Source organism: Salminus brasiliensis, chromosome 18 (assembly GCF_030463535.1).
Source record: "Salminus brasiliensis chromosome 18, fSalBra1.hap2, whole genome shotgun sequence".
In the NCBI taxonomy this organism is placed as follows: domain Eukaryota; kingdom Metazoa; phylum Chordata; class Actinopteri; order Characiformes; family Bryconidae; genus Salminus; species Salminus brasiliensis.
In genome coordinates, this window is record NC_132895.1 from 16,333,909 (window position 1) to 16,359,034 (window position 25,126).

Genomic DNA, 25,126 nt, shown 5'->3' on the forward strand with positions numbered 1-25,126 from the left:
AAACAAAGTAAATGGCTACATTTCAAGATTTATAATTTGACAGAGCCAAGAAACAAATATGTGAGTTTAACCATATCCTGCATTCCTACATTTTTTCCACTAAGAAACACTTTTAGTTTCAATACTTTTCTTAAAGTTGCATTATTGCACCAATACAAAGAAAAAAGCTTATTTTATTTATTTTATGCTAATTAAATATTTTGGGGCTGAAAAGACACACAGTGGGAGGATACATGCACATTAAAAATGGAAATGATAAATAATATATTTTAGGTTTAAAATATATGACAGACATTTTTTGACAGTTTTAAATAATATACACAAAATCTAAATGGCACTTGAGTTCAAACACTTTTACCCTTCTATCTCAATTTAGGCCTGTAAATCCAGACCACTAATACATTTTGTTGGATGTCTTTCATTCCGGAAACAGTTTGAGCGGATTTATACAAATCAAACATGCATACAAAAACAATGTGTGCAAAAAACATGACAATGCAGCGACACCAAAATGAAAGATGACTAAAATATTTACAAATATCACCACTGGCATATCATCTGGAATCACAGAAATAATTAAAATAAGAACATAAAAAAAATCATGGTCAAATCAAATATGATGACTAACTGGTAAGAGAGTACCATAACAAACAAAACTGATTAATAATCAATTAAACAATGAAAACTTTTTTCCCATTAATCATATGTGGACTCACATTTATGGTCACATTCATAAGTACATAACATCTTACATTAGCACCTGAATAATTCATAGCAGGTACTGCATAATAAACATTCATATAAATAACGGTTCTTAGTGTAGGTGGGAGGGAGATAAATCTCACAAAACCACGTAACGCTTCTATACCCCAGACTCTTCTCGGATCCAGTTGCGATATTTAGTGACCCGGGTGTAAACACCAGGCTTGTTCTTTCGGCCACAGCCGTCCCCCCAGCTGACCACTCCAGCCAGGAACAAGCGCCCACTGTCTGGGTCTACGGAGGACATCGGCCCACCTGAGTCGCCCTAAGGTTGGATGGAGGATGAGAGTTAAATACAAACAGATGAACTGAATGGCAGCTAAATAAGCTATTTTTTTGTACCTGACAGGCGTCCACTCCCCCAGTCAGAACTCCGGCACAGATCATGCGTGGAGTGACCTCGTTGTTCATCAGCTGATTGCAGACTGTGTCATTGATGATGCGGACCTCTGCTTTTTGCAGCACTGTTGCTAAACCTAAGCCAGGAACATAAAGACAATACAGTACTTATCAGCACCATAATGTTTTCATGTACACACATACATGTCTTAATTACAGTGATTTAGTATAAACCATTCTCTTTGAGATTTACCATGCTGTAAGACCATCCTGTGTATATATGTATATATGTATATATATATATATGTGTGTGTGTGTGTGTATATATATATTTAAAAACACACATTACCTTTAATTTTACAAAGCATAACAATATAATAATATAATTAATAATATAAAATAATTAAATACATGAGTCAGTGAAAAGTTCTATAGCAAAAAGGTGCTAATAAGTGCTAATTGGTTGGTGAACTGCTGATGAACTCTTTGGTTGAGAACAGTGGTTTGCCCTCACTGACATAATTTATGTACATAGGGTCTTATTAGAAATCTATTAAATATATGAAAGCAGTGTTCAAATATGTAATACTTTATGTATTGGTTGGAAAGTCCAGTGCATTTGTCTGTATAACGTTTATTGACCATTTGCTCAAAACCTTGATAGGTTCCTATTCATGTGTGGTTAGCGACCTCTAGTGTCTGACCAACCTGGAAGACATTACTGAGTAGCACTTCTCACAGCAAATGCACAATGCATATCATTCAGATAATCAAGGACTTCTGAATGCAAAAAAAAAGGGATTAAGTGAAGTCAACTAGTGCTGGATCCATACTTTCATGAATATAATTATAGTTATTAATAAAACAACAATCCATTCTAATATTTAAATACTGATGCATATAGCCCTTAAGACTGATATGTGATGATGCACTAATGCATTTTAGCCCTAGTAAGCATGTAATTTGGTTGTATGGTTACATACATGGCATTACATTATAGCGCTTAATCAAATGAACTTCTCTGCCTTATAAAAAACTTGTACTCACTTCCCTCCTCTCTGGTTTGGCCCCAGCCTGTGATCCACACATCCAGACCTGCAGGGAACTCATGTGTGGCTGCAGGAAGGCAGATAGGCCAGATATTTTGGCTGAGAGTGACAGGGCTATCCAGCTCCATCAGAGCAATGTCATTATCATAGGTCTTGGGATCATACTCAGGATGAGAAATGATCCGCTTCAGGTTCTTCTGTACTGACCCCTCACTAGCATGATGCTGAGTGTGCAGGCCCAGGTAGACCTCCCACTGGTCCGATTGAGAATACCTGCACAACACATTCTTCATAAGGGCTTGTGCATGGAGATAGTATGCAGGTGGCATTTGGTTCCAAATTCACACTAAGGATGTTTCAATGTTTCAACTCCACTTGAAGTATATACTTTATCGCATGAGGGAAGATCAAATTTCAAACTCAACTTATTCCACTTTTTGTAGTGTATTTTGTATTTAATAAAAAAAACCATATGCTCTAAACTACACAACAGAAGCTTATCTTAGATGCTGTATTCAATAAACCATGTATTTAGGCAACGACAAGAAGGTATTCAGTGATAAATAATGTTCTTTATGTATTTATAGGATTTAATATTATTTTTTAAGATTGACTGAAGTTGCACAAAATAGTATATTCATTTTATATATTGATGGTCTATATATATTTATATAACTGGAAACCCTGGTTGCAAAGTTTTGAACAGTAGTGTATATTCAATAGCATTATCCACTACAGTGCCTGTAAAAGTGAGTGAGCGCAGTGATTGTAGAATAAAGACACCCGTCTGGTCACTATTTTCCTGGATATGAATACACCATAAAGACAAAAAGAACACTCCACACAAATCAGAGAAAAGGTTATTGAAGAGTAACAGTCAGAGGATGGATACAAAGAAATCCATCATTAAGAAATGGAGCAGGCTGGAGCAGGCTGCCCTTGTGCAAGAAGGAGACTAGGGGGGAGGCCACCCAGATTCGTCTGTAAGAACTGTAAGATCTGTTTCCCTTTGACATTTAAACAGGGTTTTCTGGTAAATTCATGAAATAAATAGTACTGTTAAAGTAAAAGAGAACATGAAAAAGACCGAAGAGAAAGGACTGAGCTGAGGGAAGCAGTGTGGATTAGACAGATGGTTGCATGCACTCAGTGTCAGAATACGAGAACAGTGTCTGCTTACTTAAACTTTTCAGTGTCTTGCACACAGTGCGCAGCAGTGATCAGCCAGAGGCTGCTGATCACAGAGGCTCCACACACATGACCCTCCCCTCTCATGTGAAGGCTGACCTGCCAGGGCCACTCGCCTTCACTGGACTCTTCGCCGCCCACAATCCGGGAACTTTTGTAGGGTCTTGTACCACAGTCTGCAGAAAATCACATGCATGGTCACATCTATGCATGCAGGTCTACAATAATACATGGAGACACAGACGGACAAACGTGTGGTTTAAGAGAAATCATTACAGAAATTACAACAGCTGCGATATCTGTTTGAGCTTACCACAGTCTTCTTCATCTGAACCATCTTCACAGTCTTGTTCCCCATCACACTGAGGGTTCTGCTTGCTAATGCAATTGTTATTTTTACATTTGTAGGTGTACTCAGAGCAGCTGAGAACTATAGCTACAAGCACAAAACGAAGCACATGCAGATACAAAATGATTAGTAGATTGAGGGTGACCCTAATGTAGGTGAGCCAAAACATAAAATATGGGTTTCATTTCATGCAAAATTAAAAGAAGTATTAAATCAAAAAGTTAGTAAATCTAAGTAAAAATCTCAACTAAACAAACCAAAAGCAACAAAAACAAACAAACAAATAAATTGGAAACATAAAACAGAAAACAACAGTTATATTGTTAATAGCAATAACTGACAATAGTAGTTAAGATAAATAAAAAGTATAAAAATAAAACAAAGGTAAACATACCAAATTAGAATCAAACAAAACTATACATAAAAATAATAAATACTGCTAATATAATCAATAATGACAGCCTACAGAACATTTGTGAGTTACTCTTTTTTAGCTTTCTTTTACATTTACGTTACATTTGAGGCATTTAGCAGATGCTCTTATCCAGAGCGCAAAAGTGCTTTGCTATTTACCCAAGAAAAACCTGAGCTAGTTTGAATAGGCTAAATCTTTTAAAATCTAAAGAACAGTTAATTTCTGAATGTAACAGGTGTGCTCACATCTTGGGCACTCAGATTCATCTGTGCCATCCCCACAGTCATTATGGCCATCACACTTCTTGTGTTCGGGGACACATCGGCCATTCCGACACGGAACTTCCCAGGTTTTACAGAGAGGTCCTGTAGACAGATGGCAAATGACAACTGTAAATATTTGCATAACCGTAAACAAAGGTCATGACTAAAATCAGTACTGAAATTCCGTCCTCACCACAGTTCTCTTCGTCTGTGTTGTCACCACAGTCATTCACCCCATCACACCACCAGTATTTGGGCTTGCAGAAGCCGTTCTTGCATTTGACATGAATCTCCTCACTACACACTACATGTGTAAAAAAGATGTTATGGGGACACATTTCTCTCCACGCCCTGATTAAAGATTCTTTTGCAGTGAGTATTCGTATAATGTTTGCCTCATTATAAAATAAGTGGCAATGCATGCGTAAGCTTGCTGGGAGTTAAAAGGTGTGGTCCAGTTAATCCGGATGGAATGAGCCAGCAGTGTACATACCACAATCCCTCTCATCGCTCATGTCTCCACAGTCATCGTAGCCATCACACTTCAGTTTGGGGTCAACACATACATCATTATCACACTGGAATTGCTCAGGACAAGCTATGGAAAGAAGGCAGTATATTATTATTACTAGTAAGTATAGTAGTATAGTACATTATATATATTGTTTAAATAATAAAATTTTATAGTATATAATGTTTTGTATTGTATTTTGTATAAATATAACAAATGTAATGATATGTAATGATATACTGTGTTACTATAATAGTACATTAGTATAAATATGCTACAGAGAAGGGTTTTTATTGTGCTTGGAAGGAACTGTATGACATACGATTATTGGGCTGAAATGCTTCAAACTCTGCAGAGAAGCCCATGTCCACATAGGACATGTCAGAGAAGAATTTGACTGTCATCTGGTTGGTCCTGCTAGAGCGCACTGTGTTTGCAGGTTTTTCTCCACACATCCTTAAACACATGAAAAAAAGCATATTATTAGCTAGCTGGAATTTTGTTATAGACCACTGAAATATATATAAGAGTGAGAAAACTGTCCAATTAACTTGTAAATGATTGACGTTTGTCAGTAAATTAAATGAAAAAATTCACAATATCTGCAACGGAGAACTGATACGTAAGACGGGAGAAAGAACTGTGCAGTACCACTTTTAGATCACTTTCACCTATAGACCAATAGAAAAGGCACTGGTCCCAGTATGTTCACATTTCTAACCTGTGGTTGTTAATCTCCAGGTAGTCTTTAGGGCAGTGGTTTGGGGTCTCTCCTGGCTCACGCATAGAAAACTTGTTGAACTTCACTCTGACATGCTTTCCTGCAGGAACCTGAAAGACAGCACACAGATGCATTAATTGGACACACCACACTGGGATAAGAGATTATGCTTATATGTTAAAAAATAATTTATATAATCCATTAAACAACTGTTTTGTACCTCAATGTCCCAAACACACTGGATCTTAGGAGGATAGTAGGAAGGAAAGCCAGGAGATGAGAATGTGCCATTCATTCCTGTCAGTTTCCCACCACACCCTAAGAGAAGGTTTAAATGAGTTAACTGTTAGTGTTGTGCAACATAATAAACAGAATCATCTGAGAACTCTTTTCTATCATCACTTTGTAAAATGTACCTTGGATTTCTATCGGGACCTGAGAGTATATTGCTCTAAATCCAGGGAAATTCTTCTCTCCATTTGTGACAAGTGTCACTAACATAACATTTCCAGAAGAGAGATACATCGGCTGCTCAGTGGGGTTGTAGTATCCACATTTCCTGTGTAAACATGTAGGACAAATTATTGGTCACAAAAAAGATTTAAATTCAATTCAGTTCAATTGTATTTGTACAGCGTTTCCACAAGTGGTTCGTTTGTGTTGTTACAGATCTACAGAAATCCAAGCAATAACAGCAAAAAAAACTCTCTAAGAAACCTTGCGAGAAACCAAAGCTGCTTCTGAAACTGTGCCCTGTTCACTATGTAGTGCACTATTTTGGGGTTCTGCCATTTTGTATAGGTGTCTGAAAGTGTAGTGCTAAATTTTTTTTAGTGCACTGTAACAATCCCACAAAGCTCCATAACTTATAGTGTACAAAAAGTGTACACTAAACAAACGTGGAATATCCATAATCAATTGCATTGCAATGGTTTTAAATAAGGCAGCCTCCTCCAAGCTCTTCTCTAACAATCATCTGCAACTGATGTGCTGCACCTGATTCTACTTTTAGACATTTTCAGTTGTAATAAATGTGTGTGTGGGGGTCCTAATGTTTTCCTTGCAAAAGATCTGCATTTAATTACATAATTACAATTACTATTAATTATATCTTGCACATGATTTTAATAAAGACACTCTCCAGTTGTATGTTTAGTTATAATACCTCCATCTATCTATATTATTCAAATGAAGATCAAATGTCCATATGCTTTAATATGTTTTAATGGGGTGTCCTAATATGTCCATGTCTATGACTGTGTCTGATAAAATGGTCAATGAGCCAAGAAACAAAGCAAGTGTGGGACGGTAAAAGCAAAGAAGACTTACTCAACCATGACCTGCTTCTCAGTGGGAACCAGAGAATCATATAATCTGATGAAGTCGTTTTGGCACTCTTTCTCCAGGTTCAGAGCAGTAAACTCCAGCCTGATTCTGTGAGCAGGGTCAGCACGGAGCTGCCATTCAGTATAGATGTTTGGAGGGTAAGGAGAATTGGGAAAGTTTGGAGACTGGATAAAGCCTGTCTCTCCTGTACGAGCGTGGTGGGCATTCTTAAAGTGACCTGAAAAAAAGAACAAAGGGCTCAGTACAAACCTAAAACCAGATAGTACAGATCTGGCATGTGAAAAGCAAATATTTATTACTCACCTCTAAGATTGGAATTAACCATTCGAGCATCCACAGCTGTAAGAAGGATTAAAAACGACAACTCAAAATGTAACCACAACCATAAATGCATGGCATCTGACAGTAAAACACATTTGCATAAAATAAGCAACATTATGCGGCTGTGAGACAAGTCCTGGCTACCTCCAGACATCATGTTTTTGAAAAGCAGGGAATTGGAAGGTTTGTGTTCCAGGCCTAGTCTTTTGCGGCCTTGCTTAGATCCCTCGTCCTGCTCAATGGATTTAATGGCCTCATTTACAGCAGATGCCTTAGCCACTGGTACATTAAACTCAGAGAGGTAGTAGGCTACGACAGTGTCATTACTGGCCTCACTGAAAGAGAGCACAACATTTTGTTTATGTGAGCTCAAAAGCAATCACAATCAGATACATTGAAAGGTATGACTGAATTTAACCTACTCACCTGAAGGCTTGAACAATGGTGTTGATGTAATAGCGAGACAGTATTGGTTCATGACTGTATACACCCTTCATCTAAAGGTATAAAAAGAACGGGAAACTTAGAAGCATGCCAGGCCTACACAACAAGAAAAATTATTGTATGATCATATGATTGTATGATTGATGTAATGATACTGGAAACATCAGGCAATCATGTTATAGTTCTCTATTTTAGATTGTTTTATACTTTGAATGTTATGAGTGCTTTAGTGATTCAGTAATGATTCAAGTGTTAAACTAAAAACTGAAATAAAAGGTTTTATAGTTTTTGTGAAATCTAGCACTTCCGCTTTGTCCCCTCATTTTCTTGCATCATTATCAATAAAAAAAGCACACAAAAAAACACTGGATTGTCTGGATCTCTTCTTCTATCTTGTCAAAGTGGACAGATGTTGTTACATTTAATATCACAAAGATATTGTTTGCGTATAATAAAACAATTATATAAATAATTCTTTCTGTTGTTTATTTGTCACTGTACCAGGACTTCTGCTTGTTTTATTAGAATCTGTGGATCTTGCCCTCACTGCCCCTAGTTCACTAGTGTGTGTGTGTGTTCACTACCACAGATGGGTTAAATGCGGAGGACACATTTGGCTGTACATAGTACAGTTACAAATATGTGCACCTTTACCTTTGATGATGAACAGTGTGGCATTTGATATAAACATGGAACACCACCATGATACCAGGCTCCAATGAGCGAAAAAGGCCTCAAACTAGCAGATAGCGCAGCCAAGCAAATGACGAGTGAAGGCGGGTCACCTTCTACACAAGATATTTTCTCTGTTTTCCTCAGTGAACGCCGCCCCAATATGCGATTTTGTAGTAATATATTTTCACTGAGGCAACTGAAATGCTGGAGAAATGTACAACTAAAACACTGAGCAGTAATTTCAATGCCTAGCAGTGTGTCACTAAACATTCCTTAAATGTTTGTAACTAAATGTGACTAAATCCAGATAGATTGTGACATTTACTGTCAGAATCATTTAGGTGGAGATCTCTGTGTGATTGTGGTCCTTTCTAAATGAGCAAATGTGTTACTGTGATGCTATCGCCTCTTTATGTAACTTCTGAAAACTTCTGATAGTTCATTTAATTTGTGTTGCAAGTCTACTTAGGTAAACTTTAACCCTAATTGTGTGCCTTGTAATTGTGAATCTGTATAAAATAGGGCAATCTGTGGTCTCCAGATTTCCAAGAAAACAAAAAGTGTGTGAAACGTTTGTCACAATCTCAATGTTACTGTCAATGTTGTTTAGCAATACTGGGGTACTGATACACTGGTTGGGCCCTATGTGTAAAGTGGAGTATGGTTTGTTTGTGCCTATATTTCAGGCCTAATAAAACCAAAGCAGGATGAAATGTCATCAATAACTAACTCACTTGTTTTGAGACCCGTGAGGCCAGCTCTTTGAACTGCACACTGTTATAGTCCTCATATTCCTCTAAGAAATTGTGATTGGATATTGTCATGGAACCACTGAATACCTTCTTCACTCTGCCCTCTGTCCTTACTGCAGAAAAAGGTAAAACAGGTAAAAAGATCAATGTTATAAAAATAAAAAAAACAAATTCTGAATTGATTCTGTGTAGTGTCAGAGTACTCACAATGGAAGTGCCACACCAGCAGGCCAACTAGCAGTGCAAGGACAGCAGCTAATATAATCAGGACGGTTACTACGATGGTTCTGCATGCAAATCTTGTATTCTCCATCTTCTTAGCTTCAGAGTCAGGGAGAAACTGCATTGAGGCGTCCAGGCTATCATCCTACAGGTGTGTCAGTACAGAACAGACAGGTAAATAATAACAGCAATTAATTTTTTAAGGGCTTTGTTTCCTATGTAACAATATTATTTATATAGTTAAATAACTTTCTAAGCTATACAGTTTCTAGGTTACACAGTTAACATAGCGACTGTGCAGTCACTATGTAAACACCAGATCAATGTGTGAAAGCACAGATCACTTATAATGTCTATTCAATTTTTCCACCTTTCTGTTATGTTGACACCCTGTGATAAAGGGCACAGTAGTGGAGACGACTACTGTTAACACAAAAGCAGACGCAATGCAAGACTAATAAACAAAATGTTCTGAATCCACACCCTTCATTCCATCCACACCTTTAAAGGAGGCATGTGGTGTGTTTGTTCATGGGTCATGTCATTCAAGTATCACTCAAGCATTCTTGTGTTGTCAGGGAAGAGCAAGTTTTTGTCCTGTAGACAAGAATGCTTTATACTGTATTCATCAAAAATGACATTAAATAACACGCTCACAACCAGGTAGTGCTGTCTAGAGGTGAAGAAAAACATGGCAGAAAGGCATTATGTATGTATTTGTAAATAATATGAATCACATCAATGGAAAGCTAGCAGTGCTACAGGCCTGCTGAAGTCAGCTATTACATCAATCATATTTCACACAGATACTTAAATCATTTATACTATTATTTGTGCAAACATAGTTCATTCTGACACATTAAAGATATAGTTTCTACTTTTCTGGATCATAACAGAACCCGAAGTAGACAACTGTGAAAAGCAAGGCTTAGGAAATTGAATCTACTTTAGGAATCTAATCAACAACCAGAAGTAGTTTTAATGTCATTTTAAATGGATACAATACATTTCTAGATTTGTGTGGATGAATTATATGCCCTATAAGAAATGACATTGGATGAAATACAGACTGGTCATAAAAACTGTGACATCAGGTAAACATCATAGAAGAAATATCAAAGATTCAAAATCATTCACACACACATACACACACACACACACACACACACACACACACACACACACACAAATAAGCCAATCAATAAAACAAACAATACAGCTAATATGCCTATAATATCTGCATATTATAATACCCTCTACTGCTAACCCCTTGCCTGTGGACACCAACTTTCCAAACCTACTTTAAACAACAAAATCTAGTGACGACCCCAGGCACCTCCCCACCACCGCCCCCAAACACACACACACACACACACACACACACACACTACCACAGTGTAGTAATGAAATGGGCGTAGGGCCTGGTGATATTCATGAGTTTCACTCTGCACTCTCGTCCACACAATACGGGAAAGTTATAATGTATAAAGGACGGCACCATACCGGAGGACCTGGGCTGTTAACCTCCTTCTCCATGGGCTCCATGATACTGACTGGATGCAGGAAGGTTTAGTATCCCGTGGCCCCGGTAGTCCCTCAGACAAACCGGTCTTGTTCTCGCCCTCACAGTGTCATCGAGGCCGTTGTACCGCCGAGCTGTGTGTTATAGGTGTGTCGTGAAGCCCAGGTCCGAATCAGGTCCAGAACAAGTTACTGAATTCCTTGGACACCTGGTGAGGGAGGACCATTAGTCTCTAATACAGGCTAGTCCCCTCTTCTGTTCAGACTAAAGTAAAAAGCACTCAGCTTCACAGCCATGAGCAATAAACTAAAGGGGTAGTCGCTATAGCAGGTGTTTCTCCGTGTGACTCTGGAAAAACCTGTAGAAAATGCACTACACTTCCTGTAGATTACCTGCATGACAAATCTCAGGAAAGGTGGGGGTAAGTGGAGAAAGGAGACTACAGAAGTCCACTGAACAGTTCGGTAACCCTCATGTTATGTTTGAGAACAGGTGGGAAAATAGCCTACACTGATTTATTACTTTTTTTTTAAATTATTTTACTAAGGGGTTTAATAAAGATAATTTGAGTTAATATAAGGTTTCTCCTACTAAAACACCATAGACACCATTAAAAACAAAACCTGTAGTGTTTTTAAACCCTGTTATTAAAAAGCTGATATACACACCAGCACTAGTCCGGCAAAAAAACTGCATAAACTAATATAGCATTTTTTCTTGCTGTTCTGCCCATAACTTTAATCGAGGGGTGGCAAACACACAGCCCAATAAAGGCTGTAATCCAGCCCGCCAGTAAGTCCAGAATCCATTTTCTCAACGGTGATTTTTTAAATTATTTTTATTGAGGTAAGAGTTCAGCCGCTTACTAAACAAACCCACTCTCCCTAAACCACACGGACACTAACCAGAAGACACGAACAGGAAACACGTCAATCACTGAAGCAGAACCAATCAGAATCCCTATTTCAGCTGGGGGCGGGACAACAGAGAGTCAAACACAGAGGCAGAGGCAGAATCTTTAGTGCAGTCAGTTGGATGGAGGCTCGGTTTGGTTTGGTCATCCAGCTGCTTTACCACTTGTACACTATAGAAGAAAAATTAGCATTAGCAATCAAGAATGTTATGCCATTTTCTAAAAAAAAGATTAGACACAGTGGCAGGCTGTCCAATAAATATTGGTCCAGCCCCCTTGACCTTTGGACTGTGTGTGATGTGGCCCATAGTAGGGTTTGCCATCCCTACTATAAACCATGGTTAAATATATTGAGTTTTCATATGCTTTGTGGCTTGGCAAGCTGCCACTGTTGGGCCCTTGAGCAAGGCCCTTTACCCTCTCTGCTCCCTGGGCGCTGGAGTTGGCTGCCCACCGCTCTGGGTGCGTGTGTGTGTACTCACTGCCCCTAGCTCACTAGTGTGTGTGTGAGTGTGTGTTCACTACCACAGATGGGTTAAATGCGGAGGACCCATTTCGCTATACAGTGCACACTTTACAGTGACAAATACGTGCACTTTACTTTACCTTTACTTTATCTGACTGGTGATGAGTGCTCAAAAGTACTGCTATCATGATATGATATGTTCACACAGGTGCATGTAAATACACACTTTGCAACTTTGCAACTCTGATGCCTTTGCTTGTTCAAGTAAGATATAAATCATGAAGTGTGTCATTAATTAGTCTAATAAAAATTTTTCTTTGTCATTTAGAGAGTTCAATGTTTACACTTACCTTGTAGCAAATGGAAGGAATACCTACAAAATGATCAGGGCAATCAAACTTTACTTAAGTATATGGAACTGAGCAAATGTAACTTTCATCTCTGGTCATAATTACTCACATTAAAATGTAGGGTATTACATTTTGTAGGCCTTCTTGCTAAGAGTGAGTAATTTCATGTAAATAGTTAACTTAACTTAAGATTTATACTTTTACCTATCTTCAAATATATCTGTCAGGAGTAAATTGGATTTACTCATTAACATTCAGTTCCTTAAGAACTTTCATTAATATCACTTTATTTGTGTCCTAAAGAGATCAAGTCTAGGTTCCTATACCAATAAACGCTGAGTGTGCAGCTCAATAGGGATCTTAGTACTTTGTTGAATGTGATACTAATTTATTCCTACAAGGTAGTTACTTTTATTTGTATTTGAGTCATTAAAGTAACATTGATTTAACTTAGTTAATGTAATTACATGTACTGGTAATTTCATACCCACCAATTTAGCCTACATAATACCAATAATGTCCGAAAGTTGCAGGTTCTCTTGACCTTGTTATCCATAGATGTTTTGAGATACACATATGCAGTATGTTGTAATCAAACATTAATTGCTAAATTAATTTAGAGTAACTTTAGAGTAACTTTTGAGCAAACAAATAAATTATCTGGAGCTTTTATTTTCATATGTACACTATAAAGGTCCAGCAAATTACCCCCCCTTCCCCAACCACCACCACCACACACCCTCTCACAGAAAGAGTTTGGAGTCACAGGTTCTTACTTAGTGCGCTTAACTCAGGCCCATATTAAAACCATCACCTATTCAGATTTGGACTTAGAGTTACCAAAGTTTAGGCCTGAATGTTCATCAAAAGTACACTTAATCCTCTTGTGTGCAAAGTGAAAATACAGACAACTCCATAGCAAACATGTTTTTGAGTCACGCTTCTGTGAGTGAAACACACCGGGGAACATTTTCAAAACATGCTTAAGGATCACTGGTACTGCATTAATTATTCAAAGTCCTAGAGCTCTTTATGGCACTTGTCATGTAAAGCAGATAAACAAGGGTCCTCTGTGGAAAGCCATGAGCGTGCAATGGGGTTTGGAGCCATGGAGCTCATTCAAATCTCAAACTGAACTGACTAGCTGATAGCATAAGCTGGCTTATACCTTTACTCAACATTGCATGAGTCATCTGCTTTTGGGACATGCATGGACATACAGCCCCGTTCCCTGTTTGTTGTTTGTAAGTGTCTGTGTAAATAAACTCAAAGTTAGTGCTCCACAGTTCCCAAGGTTATGTCCACAGAGTATGAATACGTCATAGTTTATGTCCCAAAGGAGACAATGTTTTCACTTCTATGACAGGATTAGACAAATGATAGGCAGAGAAAGCATAAATGATTCATTAAAGTACTAATGGGGGCACCAGGGAACAGGCATGGACGGTGTTTTTGTACCTGTACCCATGAGCTTTGGTCTGTCTATCTTAACTTTGCTGTTTCATCGCTGTCTTTTAGGATTCTGTCTGAGGCCTACTTTGTTTGTCTCTTAAATGTTAGCTTTTACACTGTTGATGAATGCAATAGGAAACTATTAGTTCCATTCATCCTCAAATCATTCATTTCACTGAAATCATTGATATATTTTTTTAAACACAGTGTTGCCAGCAGAACAATGCTGCTTGGGGCAGTAAGGGTTGAATGACCTGGGCACAACCAAGGGTACCTAGGGTGTCCTAGGTTTTGAGCCTCTCAGTTGCGGGGCTATCTCTCTTACTACTTGGTCAGCCCAAAATACACACATCACCATTATTTCAGTATGGACAGTCATTTGCTTTCTAATTTTTTTCTTGAGATAGAAGAAGATGAGAGTTCTTTGGAGTCTCGAAAGAGCAATGACTGCTGTAATATTTAAGAGGTTCAGAAATGGAGGTTCAGCATTGATGGGATGTGTGATTGTAAAGCACCCTACAAGATGGCAGGTTCAAATAATGTCATGGTGCACATGTATTTAAACCTCAACACACAACATACAAGTGTTAATGCTTATAGAGGTTAAGTTACACAGGGTCTATGTCCTCCATTATAAACTCTAAGGCTAAGAAAGCCCATCGGACTGTGCTGCTGCACTTCTGTAAGCTAGACCCATGCCTGCCCTCATTTCTATACAACTCCACAAAGAGAATGCTGGTAGAGAATGACTGGTAGCAGCAACTCTCTCTTTACAGACTTAAGATATCTGAATCCTCATTCTTCCTTGTTATCTGAGCCTTCTCATCTATGGGCTGAGAGATGATTCTGTACGGCAACCATGCTTTGCACACGCTTTCCACAACAGCCAAGTTAAAAAAGACACATAACCAACCTAGAAAAGAAATGAATACAATGAAGAATAAAAGAATAGAACCATTAGCAAACAGCAACACACATCACTGAAAAAAACTAAACACTCTTATTCCAAACAACAAGGTTCTCTCCGAGCTTTTAACAGTAACATATTGGTGAACTAGCCAAAATGCAAATAAGTAGAAACTAATCCATATGACTGAGAAGAGAGAGTTTCCTTAGTGTTTATATGCAACAGCTCATAAAGCAACTTTTTCATAACTTTTTTCCATCATATATGTCCATCATATATATTTATAGACAAAGTATCCAGACACCTGTACATTCATTGTTTCTTCCAAAATCAAGGGTATTAAAATATAAGTTATACTCACACGTGTATATATTTATAGGTGTGTGAGTATGCATTTGCACATCGGTGTCAGCAATGGGTTCAACTTAAAGTAACTGAATGCATTCATTTGAAGGTGTGTCCACAAACATTTGGACATATTATAAGTTAACTTTCTTGTTAATAATTTCTTTGGTGTCTGAAAATATAATAATAAATACCAGCAATAGAACTGAGGTATTATCACAGTAATACACTCAAAGCCATGCTGTAGCATGACATATTGATGCTGGTGAACCGATTTGATGACCATGGGTCTTAATAAATATAATAATAATAATAATAATAATAATAGTAATAAAATGCACATGGTTCTCTGGAACACACACACACAAACACACACACAAACACACACACACACACAAGCACACACACAAACACACACACAAACACACACACACCCAAACACACACACAAACACACACACTTTGTATGTGCCCATTAGAGACATTGACTGACCCACCCTGATGAGCCTACATAAATCCAGGAGTTAGAGGCACTTACAGTTGATGACCAGAAGCTGCAGCACATGGAAGCATACCAGTCTGTGGCATTTGTTCATCCTAAAGCATAGGTTTGTGTCTTGTCTTTCTTCTCCTCTCTGTCCTTTTCTGACAGCATTTGTAAAGCTGATATTCAACTTGTAGTCAAATGAATATCGCTTATGTAAAATACGTGCTTCAGTATCAACCTGTTTTGTTGGTTCAGCATGTGATTTCATGAGCCTTATGTCTATTTTTCTGCAGCGCATGGCGGGGACCAACAGCACAAATGACAAGCAGTTGTTCACATATGAGCAGGTCTACAAGGTGGACTTTGATGCTGCCACTGGGACCAAGATTGCAGTGGTGGTGCTCATGTCTCTGTTCTTTGTCTACATAAACTGCATCATGCTTTTCGCTCTAAGAAGCAAGCCTGCTTTCCATGAGGCACCTCGGTACATTCTCTTCGGCCACATGCTATTCAATGACTCTGTCTTGCTGTTGGTCACAACTGTTATGTATGCCATGTCCCTTGCTCTTCTCCATGTAGCCAAAGCCATCTGCTTACTGTTAGTCCTAATCTCCAGCTGCACTTTCCAGAATGCTCCTCTGACCCTGGCCCTGATGTCTCTGGAGCGCTATGTGGCAATCTGCTTCCCTCTGAGGCACTCCACCCTTGCCACCCAGAGAAGCACCTTCATTGCCATTGGAGTCATCTGGTTTCTCAGCTCCCTGAACTTTGTAACAGACATCATATATGAATTCATCATTGATCCAAACCATCTGGTTAAGATTACGTTTTGCACACGAGAGAAACTTTTTGTGACCAAGTGGCAGGCTGATAAGGCTCAAGGCTTTGATATTTTGTATTTTGTTTCAGTCACGCTGATCATCATCTTCACCTACATCAGCATTATGATCACAGCCAGGTCTGTGTCCTCCAATAAAGACTCTGCTAAGAAAGCCCACAGGACTGTGCTGCTGCACCTCATTCAGCTAGGCCTGTGCCTCACCTCCTTTCTTTACAGCACCATAGAGAGAATGCTTTATATGATGACTGGTAGCAGTAGCTCTCTTTTTATCCACCTGCGATATCTTAACTTTCTCATTGTCTTGATTCTGCCTCGCTGTCTAAGTCCTCTCATCTATGGGCTAAGAGACGATGCTGTACGGCCCTTATTCAAATATTATTTCTGCTTTGCAGCTAGAAGAGTAAAACCTGCAACCATCAATGTGCTTTGAACAATGGTGTCTAATGCATACCACCACAGGTGACCATTCTGTTGTATAGAAATAGGAAGACAATGTTAAAAACTGTTTAAAATGATCTTTCAACTGTGATCCTGTTGGTCAATTAATTTCAGCTCCCACAAAGAGAAACAACACACTTTTTTGAATATGAGAAGAATGTTTTCATATTAAAAGAATATATAAGTATAATATAATATATATGAGTATATGTCTAGCTTCTTTGGAAATTCTCACATATAGTAGAAGTCAGTTTTAGACAGTGAAAGTTCCTGTTACATGTAACCTGGTACTCATGTTTTCCTAATACACCTGAACCAACCCTGAATATCTGGTAGAGGTGTGATTAAGAGCTATGTTAGACAAAAATGTGGACTGCCTGGAATATGAAGACTGCTTTAAGAACCACTGCTCTAATAGCCATTGTGTTGCCAGTTTACTAGGTAAGCCTACCACATACCTCCACTTATCAGCCATGTTATTAAGTAGGCCTACCATATAGGTGTATGTTTGCAACCTTCAATCACTGACTGTAGCCCATTTGTTGCTTTTCAATTTATCAGCCACATTAATGGACATATAGCCACCATGAGAACCACTATTGTCAGCACAGCAGTGGCACCAACGTGGTATTTGCATGATGATGTGTATAGCATTGGTATGCATGAATCTAATTCATTTAGTGTCAATGCTGGGATAACAAAAATATCCTTTAGCCCTTTGAATGTACGCACAACATACAAAGGGTATACGTGTACCTAGTAAACTGGCAACCAAAGGTATGTACGCAGACCATTTTTCCCTTTTATCATTAAACTGATCAGTCTTTTACATAAATAATATTTGTTACATTGAAATTTCCACGGTAATAACAGGTAATCAGCCAGAACATTATTATCAGGTTTTGGGGATTAATAATATATTTTAGTTACAATGTATTTTTAAAACATTTCTTATTTTTGTACAAACAAAAGTAAACTTTGAGAGAGCCTGCCATGAAATGGTTCCACCTGAGAAAAAAACAAAAACAAAACCAGCCTCAAACAGTACCTGCAAACCAGAAGCCCTAAAAAAAGTAACAGCCAAGTTAAAAAAGACACATAACCAACCTAGAAAAGAAATGAATACAATGAAGAATAAAAGAATAGAACCATTAGCAAACAGCAACACACATCACTGAAAAAAACTAAACACTCTTATTACAAACAACAAGGTTCTCTCCGAGCTCTTAACAGTAACATATTGGCGAACTAGCCAAAATGCAAATAAGTAGAAACTAATCCATATGATTGAGAAGAGAGAGTTTCCTTAGTGTTTATATGCAGCAGCTCATAAAGCAACTTTTTCATAACCTTTTTCCATCATATATGTGCATTTTATGGACGAAGTATTCACACACCTCTACAATCATTGCTCCTTCCAAAATCAAGGATATTACAATAGAGTTCATCCTGCTTTTGTTGGAGTAACTGTCTCTACTGTTCAGGGAAGGCTTTCTACTAGATTCTGGAGCATTGCTGTAAGGATCTGATTGCATTCATCCAAAAAAATCGGATAAAGCACCATCATTCCTGGGAACAAGGTTCCACTTCTCTACCACTCAGTACTGAGGGGCTTCATACTCCTCTAGCTCATGCCTGACATTATGCATGGTGCCAATAGATTCATGTTTTTTCTGCTCCAAATAGTCAATACTTCTCAACAGGGACTAGACAAGCTGTGTGTGTGTGAGTATGCATTTGCACAACGGTGTCAGCTATGGGTTCAACTTAAAGTAACTGAATGCACTCATTTGAACGTGTGTCCACAAACATTTGGGCATATTGAAAGTGAACGTTCTAGTTAATTGTTCCTTTGGTGTCTGAATATATAATAATAAATACCAGCAATAGAACTGAGGTATTATCACAGTAATACACTCAAAGCCGTGCTGTAGCATGACATATTGATGCTGGTGATCCAATTTGATGACCATGGGACAACTGTGCCAACATCTCACAGTATAGTAAGTATTATTTTGTTCAATCTTAAAGGCTCTCGCCAGTCTTGTTAAAAATAATAAAATGCACATGGTTCCCTGGAACACACACACACACACACACACACACACACACACACACACTTCCGTATGTGCCCATTAGAGACATTGACTGACCCACCCTGATGAGCCTACATAAATCCAGGAGTTAGAGGCACTTACAGTTGATGACCAGAAGCTGCAGCACATGGAAGCATACCAGTCTGTGGCATTTGTTCATCCTAAAGCATAGGTTTGTGTCTTGTCTTTCTTCTCCTCTCTGTCCTTTTCTGACAGCATTTGTAAAGCTGATATTCAACTTGTAGTCAAATGAATATCGCTTATGTAAAATACTTGCTTCAGTATCAACCTGTTTTGTTGGTTCAGCATGTGATTTCATGAGCCTTATGTCTATTTTTCTGCAGCGCATGGCGGGGACCAACAGCACAAATGACAAGCAGTTGTTCACATATGAGCAAGCCTACAAGGTGGACTTTGATGCTGCCACTGGGACCAAGATTGCAGTGGTGGTGCTCATGTCTCTGTTCTTTGTCTACATAAACTGCATCATGCTTTTCGCTCTAAGAAGCAAGCCTGCTTTCCATGAGACACCTCGGTACATTCTCTTCGGCCACATGCTATTCAATGACTCTGTCCTGCTGTTAGTCACAACTGTTATGTATGCCATGTCCCTTGCTCTTCTCCATGTAGCCAAAGCCATCTGCTTACTGTTAGTCCTAATCTCCAGCTGCACTTCCCAGAATGCTCCTCTGACCCTGGCCCTGATGTCTCTGGAGCGCTATGTGGCAATCTGCCTCCCTCTGAGGCACTCCACCCTTGCCACCCAGAGAAGCACCTTCATTGCCATTGGAGTCATCTGGTTTCTCAGCTCCCTGAACTTTGTAACAGACATCATATATGAATTCATCATTGATCCAAACCATCTGGTTAAGGTTACGTTTTGCACACGAGAGAAACTTTTTGTGACCAAGTGGCAGGCTGATAAGGCTCAAGGCTTTGATATTTTGTATTTTGTTTCAGTCACGCTGATCATCATCTTCACCTACATCAGCATTATGATCACAGCCAGGTCTGTGTCCTCCAATAAAGACTCTGCTAAGAAAGCCCACAGAACTGTGCTGCTGCACCTCATTCAGCTGGGCCTGTGCCTCACCTCCTTTCTTTTTAGCACCATAGAGAGAATGCTTTATATGATGACTGGTAGCAGTAACTCTCTCTTCATCCACCTGCGATATCTTAACTTTCTCATTGTCATGATTCTGCCTCGCTGTCTGAGTCCTCTCATCTATGGGCTAAGAGACGATGCTGTACGGCCCTTATTCAAATATTATTTCTGCTTTACAGCTAGAAGAGTAAAACCTGCAACCATCAATGTGCTTTGAACAATGGTGTCTAATGCATACCACCACAGGTGACCATTCTGTTGTATAGAAATAGGAAGACAATGTTAAAAACTGTTTAAAATGATCCTTCAACTGTGATCCTGTTGGTCAATTAATTTCAGCTTCCACTAGGAGAAACAACATAATTTTTTGAATGTGAGAAGAATGTTTTCTTATTAAAAGAATATATAATTATAATATAATATATTTGAGTAAATGTAATATAAGAATGCAAATGATCACCAAAAGATCAGTATATAATAATGCAAAATTATTTCTGCTGAATTCATTATTTTAAGTCCCTAATTTAACCAAAAGAATAAATCATGAAGGCATTCGCAAAATGTCTAGTTTCTCTGGAAATTCTCACATATAGTAGTAATAAGTCAGTTTTAGACAGTGAAAGTCCTTGTTACATGTAACCTGGTACTCATGTTTCCTAACACACCTAAGCCAACCCTGAATATCTGGTAGAGGTGTGATTAAGAGCTATGTTAGAGACAAATGTGTTTAGTGATGTGATGTTTTTTTGCTCCTTTGCCTGAATCCTCTCATCAACAGGCAGAGAGATGATGCCATATAGTCCTTTTTTAAAAATCATTTTGTTTCTATAGCACTAGCAGAGTAAAACCTGATGGTGGCATATGTTGTTTTTCCAGACTACAAATATGTTAAAACTGCAGTGTAAAATTCCTGAAAATTATATATTTGTATAAAATAATTAAATATATTTTAATTTCTAAATTTGTACAACCGTAAACATAATTGTTAGGGATATTGTAGGGACCTTTTTTAGGCAGTGAAGGTGTTGACCAGTTAAAGAACCATAAACACCTGAATGGTTCTTTGCGTTGTGTATATAGACCTGTTGTCTTTACAAAATAACTCTTTAGCATTACTCTAATGTAGGGTTCAAGGGTCGGTATAGAACCTTGACAGTTCTTGAACAGGTGATGAAGATGTGCTGCATCAAAGAATATTTTGCCTCTTAGTGGTACCAAAATAAGGCCACATAAAAGCAAATGCTAGTTTTACCTTGTAAACAAATGCTAGTTTTACCTTGTCAACCGATCACAAAAAAAGCATAGTCTAAAAGACAGACTATAAAAGCCAATCAAATGTGTCTAGCTTCTCTGGAAATTCTCACATATAGTAGTAAGTCAGTTTTAGACAGTGAAAGTCCTTGTTACATGTAACCTGGTATTCATGTTTCCTAACACACCTAAGCCAACCCTGAATATCTGGTAGAGGTGTGATTAAGAGCTATGTTAGAGAAAAATGTGGACTGCCTGGAATATGAAGACTGCTTTAAGAACCACTACTCTAATGGCCATTGTGTTGCCAGTTTACTAGGTAAGCCTACCACATACCTCCACTTATCAGTCATGTTATTAAGTAGGCCTACCATATAGGTGTATGTTTGCAACCTTAAATCACTGACTGTAGCCCATTTGCTGCTGTTCAATTTATCAGCCACATTAATGGACATATAGCCACCATGAGAACCACTATTGTCAGCACAGCAGTGGCACCAACATGGTATTTACATGATGATGTGTATTGCATTGGTATGCATGAATCTAATTCATTTAGTGTCAATGCTGGGATAACAAAAATATCCATTCAACAGAAATACCCATACAGCAGTGGTCTTGTGGCTGACCACTGATGAATAGCTAAAGGTTAGTGAACCTTTAGCCCTTTGAATATACACACAACATATAAAAGGTATACGTGTACCTAGTAAACTGGCAACCAAAGGTATGTATGCAGACCATTTTTCCCTTTTATCATAAATAATATTTGTTACATTGAAATTTCCACGGTAATAACAAGTAATCAGCCAGAACATTATTATCAGGTTTTGGGGATTAATAATATATTTTAGTTACAATGTATTTTTAAAACATTTCTTATTTTTGTACAAACAAAAGTAAACTTTGAGAGAGCCTGCCATGAAATGGTTCCACCTGAGAAAAAAACAAAAACAAAACCAGCCTCAAACAGTACCTGCAAACCAGAAGCCCTAAAAAAAGTAACAGCCAAGTTAAAAAAGACACATAACCAACCTAGAAAAGAAATGAATACAATGAAGAATAAAAGAATAGAACCATTAGCAAACAGCAACACACATCACTGAAAAAAAAATTACACTCTTATTACAAACAACAAGGTTCTCTCTAAGCTTTTAACAGTAACATATTGGTGAATTAGCCAAAATGCAAATAAGTAGAAACTAATCCATATGATTGAGAAGAGAGTTTCCTTAGTGTTTATATGCAGCAGCTCATAAAGCAACTTTTTCATAACTTTTTTCCATCATATATGTCCATCATATATATTTATAGACAAAGTATTCAGACACCTGTACATTCATTATTTGTTTGAAATTTGTTTCTTCCAAAATCAAGGATATTACAATAGAGTTCATTCTGCTTTTGTTAGAGTAACTGTCTCTCCTGTCCAGGGAAGGCTTTCTACTAGACTCTGGAGCATTGCTGTGAGGATCTGATTGCATTCATCCCAAAAAATATCAGATGAAGCATCAACATTCCTGGGAACAGGGTTCCACCTCTCCACCACTCAGTACTGAGGGGCTTCATACTCCTCTAGCTCATGCCTGACATTATGCATGGTGCCAATAGATTCATGTTTTTTCTGCTCCAAATAGTCAATACTTCTCAACAGGGACTAGACAAGCTGTGTGTGTGTGAGTATGCATTTGCACAACGGTGTCAGCTATGGGTTCAACTTAAAGTAACTGAATGCACTCATTTGAACGTGTGTCCACAAACATTTGGGCATATTGAAAGTGAACGTTCTAGTTAATCGTTCCTTTGGTGTCTGAATATATAATAATAAATACCAGCAATAGAACTGAGGTATTATCACAGTAATACACTCAAAGCCGTGCTGTAGCATGACATATTGATGCTGGTGATCCAATTTGATGACCATGGGACAACTGTGCCAACATCTCACAGTATAGTAAGTATTATTTTGTTCAATCTTAAAGGCTCTCGCCAGTCTTGTTAAAAATAATAAAATGCACATGGTTCCCTGGAACACACACACACACACACACACACACTTTCGTATGTGCCCATTAGAGACATTGACTGACCCACCCTGATGAGCCTACATAAATCCAGGAGTTAGAGGCACTTGCATTTGAGGACCAGAAGCTGCAGCACATGGAAGCATACCAGTCTGTGGCATTTGTTCATCCTAAAGCATAGGTTTGTGTCTTGTCTTTCTTTTCCTCTCTGTCCTTTTCTGACAGCATTTGTAAAGCTGATATTCAACTTGTAGTCAAATAAATATCCCTTATGTAAAATACTTGCTTCAGTATCAACCTGTTTTGTTGGTTCAGCATGTGATTTCATGAGCCTTATGTCTATTTTTCTGCAGCGCATGGCGGGGACCAACAGCACAAATGACAAGCAGTTGTTCACATATGAGCAAGCCTACAAGGTGGACTTTGATGCTGCCACTGGGACCAAGATTGCAGTGGTGGTGCTCATGTCTCTGTTCTTTGTCTACATAAACTGCATCATGCTTTTCGCTCTAAGGAGCAAGCCTGCTTTCCATGAGGCACCTCGGTACATTCTCTTCGGCTACATGCTATTCAATGACTCTGTCCTGCTGTTGGTCACAACTGTTATGTATGCCATGTCCCTTGCTCTTCTCCATGTAGCCAAAGCCATCTGCTTACTGTTAGTCCTAATCTCCAGCTGCACTTCCCAGAATGCTCCTCTGACCCTGGCCCTGATGTCTCTGGAGCGCTATGTGGCAATCTGCCTCCCTCTGAGGCACTCCACCCTTGCCACCCAGAGAAGCACCTTCATTGCCATTGGAGTCATCTGGTTTCTCAGCTCCCTGAACTTTGTAACAGACATCATATATGAATTCATCATTGATCCAAACCATCTGGTTAAGATTACGTTTTGCACACGAGAGAAACTTTTTGTGACCAAGTGGCAGGCTGATAAGGCTCAAGGCTTTATTATTTTGTATTTTGTTTCAGTCACGCTGATCATCATCTTCACCTACATCAGCATTATGATCACAGCCAGGTCTGTGTCCTCCAATAAAAACTCTGCTAAGAAAGCCCACAGGACTGTGCTGCTGCACCTCATTCAGCTAGGCCTGTGCCTCACCTCCTTTCTTTTTAGCACCATAGAGAGAATGCTTTATATGATGACTGGTAGCAGTAACTCTCTCTTTATCCACCTGCGATATCTTAACTTTCTCATTGTCTTGATTCTGCCTCGCTGTCTGAGTCCTCTCATCTATGGGCTGAGAGATGATGCTGTACGGCCCTTATTCAAATATTATTTCTGCTTTACAGCTAGAAGAGTAAAACCTGCAACCATCAATGTGCTTTGAACAATGGTGTCTAATGCATACCACCACAGGTGACCATTCTGTTGTATAGAAATAGGAAGATAATGTTAAAAACTGTTTAAAATGATCCTTCAACTGTGATCCTGTTGGTCAATTAATTCCAGCTCTAACAAAGAGAAACAACACACTTTTTTGAATGTGAGAAGAATGTTTTCATATTAAGAGAATATATAATATAATATATATGAGTATATGTGAAATAAGAATGCAAATGATCACCAAA

The 25,126-nt window shown here is 38.5% G+C and overlaps 4 protein-coding genes across 4 annotated transcripts; 3 read left to right on the top strand and 1 right to left on the bottom strand.

The window, feature by feature from the left end:
* Positions 1 to 546: 546 nt before the first annotated feature.
* Positions 547 to 11,255, bottom strand: st14b (ST14 transmembrane serine protease matriptase b). Its single transcript, XM_072661593.1, has 19 exons — positions 10,862 to 11,255; positions 9,344 to 9,503; positions 9,119 to 9,249; positions 7,692 to 7,762; positions 7,410 to 7,600; positions 7,248 to 7,283; positions 6,927 to 7,161; positions 6,014 to 6,156; positions 5,818 to 5,915; positions 5,598 to 5,707; positions 5,199 to 5,332; positions 4,859 to 4,963; positions 4,559 to 4,669; positions 4,348 to 4,467; positions 3,652 to 3,774; positions 3,331 to 3,514; positions 2,149 to 2,423; positions 1,105 to 1,238; positions 547 to 1,027 (listed from the first exon to the last, which is right to left on the bottom strand). The coding sequence occupies exons 1-19, from the start codon at positions 10,901 to 10,903 to the stop codon at positions 863 to 865; spliced, it is 2,568 nt and encodes an 855-aa protein (XP_072517694.1). The 5' UTR covers positions 10,904 to 11,255; the 3' UTR covers positions 547 to 862.
* Positions 11,256 to 16,095: 4,840 nt separating this feature from the next.
* LOC140539762 (odorant receptor 131-2-like) lies at positions 16,096 to 17,070 on the top strand. The gene has a single exon (XM_072662519.1). It carries the CDS (start codon positions 16,096 to 16,098, stop codon positions 17,068 to 17,070), a length of 975 nt encoding a protein of 324 aa, XP_072518620.1.
* A 2,451-nt stretch (positions 17,071 to 19,521) lies between these two features.
* Positions 19,522 to 20,496, top strand: LOC140539765 (odorant receptor 131-2-like). The gene has a single exon (XM_072662523.1). It carries the CDS (start codon positions 19,522 to 19,524, stop codon positions 20,494 to 20,496), a length of 975 nt encoding a protein of 324 aa, XP_072518624.1.
* Positions 20,497 to 23,910: 3,414 nt separating this feature from the next.
* Positions 23,911 to 24,885, top strand: LOC140539766 (odorant receptor 131-2-like). The gene has a single exon (XM_072662524.1). The coding sequence runs from the start codon at positions 23,911 to 23,913 to the stop codon at positions 24,883 to 24,885; it is 975 nt and encodes a 324-aa protein (XP_072518625.1).
* Positions 24,886 to 25,126: the final 241 nt, after the last annotated feature.